At 32.3% G+C, this 8,814-nt stretch overlaps 1 protein-coding gene across 1 annotated transcript; it reads right to left on the reverse strand.

Moving 5' to 3' along the window:
* Nucleotides 1-7,085: 7,085 nt before the first annotated feature.
* LOC114172724 (agamous-like MADS-box protein AGL103) lies at nucleotides 7,086-8,261 on the reverse strand. Its single transcript, XM_028057051.1, has 2 exons — nucleotides 8,153-8,261; nucleotides 7,086-8,049 (listed from the first exon to the last, which is right to left on the reverse strand). Exon 2 carries the CDS (start codon nucleotides 8,044-8,046, stop codon nucleotides 7,231-7,233), a length of 816 nt encoding a protein of 271 aa, XP_027912852.1. The 5' UTR covers nucleotides 8,047-8,049; nucleotides 8,153-8,261; the 3' UTR covers nucleotides 7,086-7,230.
* Between the last annotated feature and the right edge of the window lie 553 nt (nucleotides 8,262-8,814).

Consider the following 8,814-nt stretch of genomic DNA (forward strand, 5'->3'; position numbering starts at 1 on the left):
TTCTCGACATTTTCTTCCTGCGCCCCTCGTATTTCCTTTTACCACCCGTAATATAATAAAATGACTAAATTATTTTTGTCATTATATCCTTATTTATTCAATTCAAAATTATGTTTTGAATTACGTATTTGAAATAAAGTTTTGAACTATCCAATCAAGAATATGATTTTGGATAATTTGAAAAATAAGTTTAAATTGTATAATTTAGAGATGTTTTGAATTGTCTAATTCATAATTATTTAAATTATTTAATAGGTAGACTAAATTACAAATTTCTAGAAATAACAAATTCAAAATATATTTTTGAAAATATGATTTTAAAACAAGTCAACAAAAAATAAAGATAAAATATCACTTTATTCTCATCAGGTTGATTGGGCTGTTTACTTGTCACCAACTACTAGAGATCATTGTTGAGCCAATCACAAATTAGGAAAGAAAATTAATTCTTAAACCTAAAGGATTGACTTTCTAAACCATTAACATCAAACCATGACTATAAACTTAATCTAGAAACAACAAAACCACATGCAAATAAAATAATACATTGAAACAAATTTTCTTTAAACATTACAAGCACAAAAAGGGAAGAAAATACAAGTGAATCGTTATATTTCTCTCTTACATAGAGAATGATCTTGAAATCACTATAAGAAATCTCAAAAAAAAATGTTTTCTTCAAACACACATTGACATGACTTTCTAATTATAATTATAAGATTAAACTACTCAAAAAGAAACTTACATAAAATCCCAATCAACATAACACACTTCATAAACACATCTAAGTCATCAAACTTTATGAATCTTCAAGGAAAGGTGATCAAGTCTTACTCAACTCAAAGAAAAGTTGGATTCATCAAATCTTGGTCAACTCCAACAACACCGACATCGTGTATTATTTGGACATGTAGTCACTCCTAACTAAGACCCTAGGTATGCTTTGGAATGTAGTCCTTCCTAGCTAAGATAAAGTATTGTTTGAAATGTAGTCACTTCTGACTAACCCACTAAGTATTATTTTAAACACAACAATTGGCCAAAACCAATTATTGTTTAAAACACATCCACTTATGACTAAACCATTAAGTATTGTTTGAAACATGGTCGCTTTTAGCTAAAAAACTCGAGTATTATTTGAAAATGCAACCACTCTTATCTAACAACTTTGGTGTTCTTTGGAATGCAACCACTATTGGTAACCCACTAAGTATTATTTTAAACACAATCACTCATAGACAAAACAAAAAATCTTACGGGGAAAATTATCTAAAATGATCACTACGGGGAAAATTATCTAAAATGATCACTAGATTGCACATTCTAAAAAGAAGTAATGTCTTAGGATTGATACAAGATCTTACAATATTTTATATTATTAATGAACATAAATATTGTTCTTCTTTTTTACAAATACAAGGCTAAGAATTGCTTCAAGTACCTTTATACATCAAACTAAAAGATATAATTCCCACTAATGCAAAATGGGCTTCTACAACATCAAATAATAACAACTAACTAACAAATGTCGTCAAATGAAACACAGTGACGTATTTTGTAATTTTGGTAGTTTTTAACAGCGGTTCCTAACCATTGCTAGTTTTCACCCCACATCGTCCGAAGGCGAACCTTTGTACCTTATGAAGCTCTGTCGCACAACGTTTCTTACTCCGTAACGAGGCTCTGCCGCACTACCTCATGCAATCTCTACATCCTGCAAAGCTCCTTTGCACCACACTACACACTCCTTGAAGCTCCTCCTTGTCGCACTACGCCTTTATCCTTTCACTGGTGGCCTTTTATAGTGTCGAACTTCTGCGAGTTGCCCATGTGAAACCTAATGCATTCTTTGTGAACATCCCATGAGAAATTGACACAACCTGTAACATCCCTAAGGAATATTACTAATTTTTAATAAATAAAATTTGAAATAAAATAAATGCTGCATTTAATATAAACTATTTCCCAAAAGCACGGGAAATTTAAAACTTTAATATATAAGTCATAAAACCAAGAGTCCATAATTTATAAAACTAAAACAATATTCACATGGCTCCCAAAGGTTTACATATTTATCTCAAAAACCAAAATAATAACATATAAACAAAATTCCTGACTATCCCTCGCTCCGAGTCTAGGCATCTCCTGGCCCATCTATCAAATCATCTGCTCCCGAATAACGAGTTATCCGATCATCGCCACACACACATAGAAAGGGTGAGCTATGCACAATATATATATATATATATATATATATATATATATATATATATATATATATATATATATATATATAAACAAATACATGAAATAAATATGCCACCCATCCCAAAATAACATAATTAAGTATCTCATTATCAAATTACCCAACCATGACCTCATAGTCCTTCATGAGTCATATGCATGAACTAAGTCTTGGGACTCCACTGTGCTTCCACGAAACTAACTCATTCGTGGTCCAACCCTATGAGCCTATCCTGCTCATAGTCCTGCCCTACAGACTCCTCGCTTGTAGTAAATCATCCAAGCCTCATAACTTGGACCCTGGCACGCACGCAATCACCATACTATGGACTCCTCGCCCAATAGTAGCTGACGGGAACATAACAGTTCCTTGCGCATCGTGCGTCCAACGCATGTAATCACCATACTAAGGACTCCTCGCCCAATAGTAGCCGACGGGAACTCAACCAGTTCCATGCCCATCATGCGTGCAACCATTCAAGCACATCTCAAACCCCTAATGGACTTAGTCCTTCAAGCCCAAACATCATAAACACAAGCATATACTTCCTATCCTTTAGGAAATAACAAGCAAACAATCCAATTAGTACACAAACACATGGCAATTCGCATAAACTCGCTTAAGCCAGGGACCCTCGCCCAAGCTAAGCCCTCAGCCTCGCTTAGGCTAATTTACCTCACCTGAGCGAGCTCAAAATAACAATCTCATCACGTTATCTCGCCTAGGCGAGATCCTCTCGCCTAGGCGAGATCCTCTCGCCTAGGCGAGATCCTCTCGCCTAGGCGAGATCCTCTCGCCTAGGCGAGATCCTCTCTTGCCCAAACACCCAATTCAGTCTCGCCTGAGCTATAATGCAAGCACATATCCAACTTGATCGCAACATCTCGCTTAGGCGAGACCGTCTCGCCTGACCGAGACCCTGGTTCGCTCAAACCCACAAAACTCCTCGCCTGGACGAGTTTTCGCCCTCGAAACCAACCAGGTTTCCTCACGACCTCGCTTAGGCGAGCCAATCTCGCCTAAGCGAGACTGTATTTCGCCCAAACCCAACCTTGGTCGCCTGAGCGAAATGCTCGAGTATGAACACTGAAAGGACTCCTGCAACTCTCGCCTAGGCGAGAAGGGGTCGCTTGGGCGAAACTTGTAGAGTTTCACAACTACTCGTGCACCAAAAACACCAAACCAATGCCAATTTACAATACAATCATGTTCATTCAATATGTACCATCAATCAAACTCTAAAGCACACTGTAAACATGTTTGAATCCTCAAAACGCATAAATTGACCATGAATCAAATAACAGTACCCGAAACCCTCATCACATTCTTGTTTCATACCCAAAAGACTTGACACTCCACATTCTCTTCCCAAATTCTCAATTGCAGTGTACATTATACCAGAAACCACAACACATAAAATTCCAATTTGAGAACAAAATGCAGGAACACAAACCATATAAAAATGCACATAATTCAGCACCCCTAACCTGAATGTTTGATTGAAATTGGGAAGAAAAGTGGGATTCCCCCCCCTTTTATAAGTGCCTTAATGGCTATTCAAGTCACTTAGTTGGGTGATTTTTCAGCACCTAAGGGTTACCCTTCTGCTAGGTTTTCTTTGCCTTTTCACCTTCAAACCACAACCAATAGTTAGCAAAAATAAAGCTTACTATATGCCCATCAAGGTTTGAACCCGTGACCTTCCACTCATAAGGTCAAAGTACAATCACTATGCCAATTCACATTTGGTGATAACCATTATAATCTTATGATTATATATCACTCACTGTCAACAACCAATTTCGTCCGGGTAAATAAATTTATTTTCAAAAATAAATAAATAAATAAATAAATAAAATGTGAAACATTATTTTCTTCAAAGATTTTCAAACTTTAATTTTAGAAAAAAAAAAGAAAATAAGAGAGATGAAAAAAAAAAGGAATAAAGAGGGAAGAGCCCAATTTGTTATTAATTATTGCATTTCTTCTCATGAGCCCAACAACTCACCCTGCTTTCTACCCTTGTTCCTGGAAGAGAAATTAGTGATATGATTCTAATAATTAGAAGAAATATTTCTTCAAATGGTTATAATCAATATTAGTAATTGGGATTGATTTTGTGCTCTGATTTGTTAATCGTTAGAATCAATATTACTAATTTGGGATTGATTTTGTGCTCTGATTTACTATGATTTGATTCCCATAATGTGTTGCTATCATAACCAATTCCTTCCTTATATTGTTCATTACAATTAAGGCTGAGATTGCATTGAGATTGCAATATGTGAATATAAATATGTACTCTGTCATATGAAAAAGGGACTGAAAAAGAAAAATTCTCTACACTTCTCTAATTCTTTCACGTCACGACTTCCACATACACACCCCATTTTTTATCTCTCTTTCAAAACAAAAAAAAACATATCGAAGGAGGTAGAAAAAAAGAAGAAGAAGAAGAAAACATTCTCTACACTCTCTCTTCCTCTCATTACCACCTACATAGACACCTCTCATCTTTATCTTTATTGGACAAACAAACACAAAAATATTAGAAAAGGAAGCAAAAAAAAAGAAAAGAGAAAAGGTGAGGAGATATTGAAAATTTTTTAAGGTACGTCTGAATTCTTTCATTTTTTTTTATTTAGTTTTTTTTTCAATTTTCATTCTTTTTTTTAATCATAAAAATATATTTTTCCCCTTTCTTTGTTGTCTGTCTGACCGCTCGCGTCGCATGATATCCAATTTAGACTTTTGCTGTTTTTTAAAAATATATACAAATGATCTAAAATTAAAATATAACTTTCTTTGTTTACTCTTTTATATCTATTTTGTTGCTCACGTCGCAATGACATCCACAACTACTCTAAAATAACTTTAAAAAAATATTAAAAATTTATAAATGATTAAAAAAATAAAAGATTAGAAAAAAAAGAATTTACTTGAAGTGTCTATCCGACCGCTCGCGTCGCATGACACCAATTTTAAAATAATACTAAAATTTAAATAAAAAGATTTTCAAAATTGTAAAACAAATTAAATCATTTTCAAATAATTTTCCAAATAGACTTTTCAAAAAGAACTACGTAACCCTGATTCTCCATTCACACGGAGATTTTCAAAAAAAATTAAAACAAATTAAATCGTTTTGTTGTTATACAACAAACACAAAATTGGCATACATGGGACTCAAACCCAAGTCCTCTCACATAATTAAAGTACTCTCAACCACTTGAGCTAATACTTTTTCACGTCACATCAAACAATAATTAATGTCATAAAGGCTCTTTCTACTCGCATTTATTAATTAATTTAACGGGTCTTACACAACCTCTGTAAGCAAACCTTAAATTTTTAACAACAGTTAGAATCTAGAACAATCATCGTTTTTAAAAATTTTAATGACGGTTTAAAACCGTCATGGATTCTCCAACCTTTTAATGACGTCTAATTTAACAACGGTTAAAAAATCGTCTTTACAAGTCATCACCAAGGTTTGATCTTTCTTAAGTTTCTAGGTGTTTCCTGGTAGGATTTCATATCTACAAGTTGTGGTCTTGTCGTGTCTTGTTGAGATTCTTGTGAGATTCAAGATTTTTGTTGTAGTTTTATATTTTCGAAAGTGTAATCTTGGTAGATTTCTTAAAATTTTTGAAGTAGTCAAAGTCAAACTAATGTAGTCTTGACTAACTGGGTGTAACTCAGTTTTGAGTGAACCATTATAAAATTATATGTGTATGTCTTTGATCTTTCTCTCTTTTTTTGTTGTTTGATAAAAAGTTTCAAAAAATCTGTTTTAATTTGATTTGAAATTGTAACTCTGTATTACTAATTTTTATCTTTAGAAATAAATACACATCTTGAGATTTGTTTTCTTGAAGAAGTTCCATTGCAGTTTAAAAGGTAATAAAAAATAGAACAATGACCAAAGTTAATTTTTTTTATCATTAATCCGAAAATCCAATTATCTTTTATGGGATTCAAAGGAAGATCGATAAAGAAACAATTTAAATATATTTCTATATTTTGAGTTTATACATCCCTTTAGTCGTTCTAACTCTTAAAAAAATATCTTCAAAAATATTTTTAATTAATATTATCTTTAAATAAAATAAATCTCTTAAATTAATAAACTGTTTTATCTCTTATGACAATAATCTTTTAAATAAAATGAATATTATAAATTAAATAAATAATAAATTCTTTTATTTTTTACTTACAATATCTATTTAATCTTATTTATTTATCTTCTTAATTATTATAATTTTCAAGATGTACACATTATACATTCCTTTTAGTAAGCAGTTCTTTCTCTTTATGCATAATTCGAGAACCAAGCATCACAAGTTTTTATTTCAAAATTACTTATGTCTGGACAAATTATAAAACAACATTCATGTTACTCATTCGTTTTTTATATTATATTTACTATTTATACATAAGTATTTACCATGTTATTGTTTTCGTTTAAAGAATTCGTCACTCCTTGAAAAAAAGTATATGTATGACATAATTAATTAATAAATCATGGAACATTTCCACTTAATCTATTGGTTATAACATCATATTTTCTTTCATTAGCAAATAACATTTGTAATATGAAAAGTTCGTTAAGTTTTAGAAAATTGTTCCCTCGTACAAGATAAGATAAGGACGCGCGCTATATGAGAAAAAGAACATCTACGCTGTATGAGAAAAAGAAGATCAAGAACAAGAATAATTCACATAGTCTACTAAAATTATTTTTGAACGAAATTTGGATAATCTTTTTAAACCACGAATAGTTAGAGAAAAACAAAATCGTACGGGGCATATGATAGATACTCTGAATGAACAGAACATATGAAAGTAAAATTCTGCACTTTTTACTGCAATTAAGATGAAACGTACATTACCTAAACAAAGCAGCATGAACTAAGAAGATGCCAAAAACTAATTTAGTGTTAAAGAAAGACGACATATGGTATAACAATAACACAAAACCAAGTTCAGTAAAAAGAAAGCATGCTATAGTAATTGGTTTGATTTTGATATTGAGCAGAAATGGTTGGCAAGAGAGATTGATGAGGAAGATGACATGGTTGATAAGACGAATCACAATTAGAAAGTTCCCAAATCAATTCCTCAAACTCCAACTCACTGAGTTGATTGGTTGAATTCAGTGGCACATCTACTGCTTCATAATTCTTATCATAAAGTTCCATAAAATCTTGAAGCAGTGGTTGGCTTTGAGAGATGTTTTCCTGAGGCATGTTTGGCACAAAACTAAACCCACCCTCTTCCATGTTTCTCAACAAATAACTATTTTCATCGAAATTCTGCATCAGATTGGGTACATTCTTGTTCTTCAACAATTTAATTCCCTCATCACAGGCTTGAATTTTGGCATCCACATGAGCACAGAAGGCCCTCAATTCATCCTCTTCCATGTTCACGAAACTTGGATCCCAAGTTGGGTACTTGATGCTGCTGATTTCTTTATGAACTTTGGAAATCTCAGCTTCAATCATGTTCTTTCTGTTCTCAAAAAACTCTTGAATACCGTAAGTCTTGTGAGGTCTCCCATTCTTTAATTGAGTTTCATAGTACTTTTGAATCATCGAATGTATTTCTATAGGGTTTTGGGGCGAAGTCACTGCTTCAACATCACCATCATCATCATACACAATCAAACACTGCTCACCACCGCACCTCTTCGAAAATTCCCACATTTTCTTCATCAGTCCTCTCTTTCTTCGCGCCAAAGTTGTCTTGCGACATCTTTCACTCGAGATCTGTTTTAAGGTTACTCTTGCACGACCCATTTTCTGCAAAACAACACATACCAAAAACAATCAATACCAACCAATAAAACTCAACGGTGTAAAACACACAAGACTTCAACAATACTTTAGTTTCTTGAAACTATACCTGGCAAAAGCCAAAAGGGAGAACCAAAGGAGAAACTGAAATGGAAAAGCCTGAGGGAGAACAGTGAATAAAAAGGTTTACGTTGGTCTCTTTTTATTTCTTATTTTTGTCTCTTCTCAATCACAATCAAACATTTTCAACAAATTAAATCTGTTTCAAATATTTAATGCATAACGACAAATATAAGTTTTGTAACTACTAACTTTATATAAATTAATTGTAATTAGACCATACAAATCTTCATGGAAATATATCATTAATTATCATCCATCAATTAGTTAGCTTGAAATTAATGAATAACAACAAATTTTTATAAATTGACTCGTTGAAATCAAATTTAGATTAAAATGCTTAAGATGCCATCATTAATGCAACAAGAAAAATATTATTGTATGAATTATTAGACTTTTCTGCATTAATTATTTATATTTCTTTTAACATATCATAGCAAATCAAATAAATTCTCTATCTTTTGTCTCTTTCTCCTCATCTAAATCTTTATCTTTGTTTTTTCCGTATAGCAAAAAGGAATTTCTGTACAATACAACTAAACAACTCATAACCCGTACTCAAAAAATGAATGAATTAATTAATTGACTTTATACATATTTATATTTTAGTTTCAAGAACTAACCTTAACAAATAATAAATCAAAGTTAACA

Source organism: Vigna unguiculata, chromosome 4 (assembly GCF_037176805.1).
Source record: "Vigna unguiculata cultivar grain cowpea cultivar isolate G323 ecotype 2 chromosome 4, ASM3717680v1, whole genome shotgun sequence".
In the NCBI taxonomy this organism is placed as follows: domain Eukaryota; kingdom Viridiplantae; phylum Streptophyta; class Magnoliopsida; order Fabales; family Fabaceae; genus Vigna; species Vigna unguiculata.

What these genes read in the sequence shown, in the direction of transcription:
- LOC114172724 (XM_028057051.1), bottom strand. Translation starts at nt 8,046, where the DNA reads ATGGGTCGTGCAAGAGTAACCTTAAAACAGATCTCGAGTGAAAGATGT.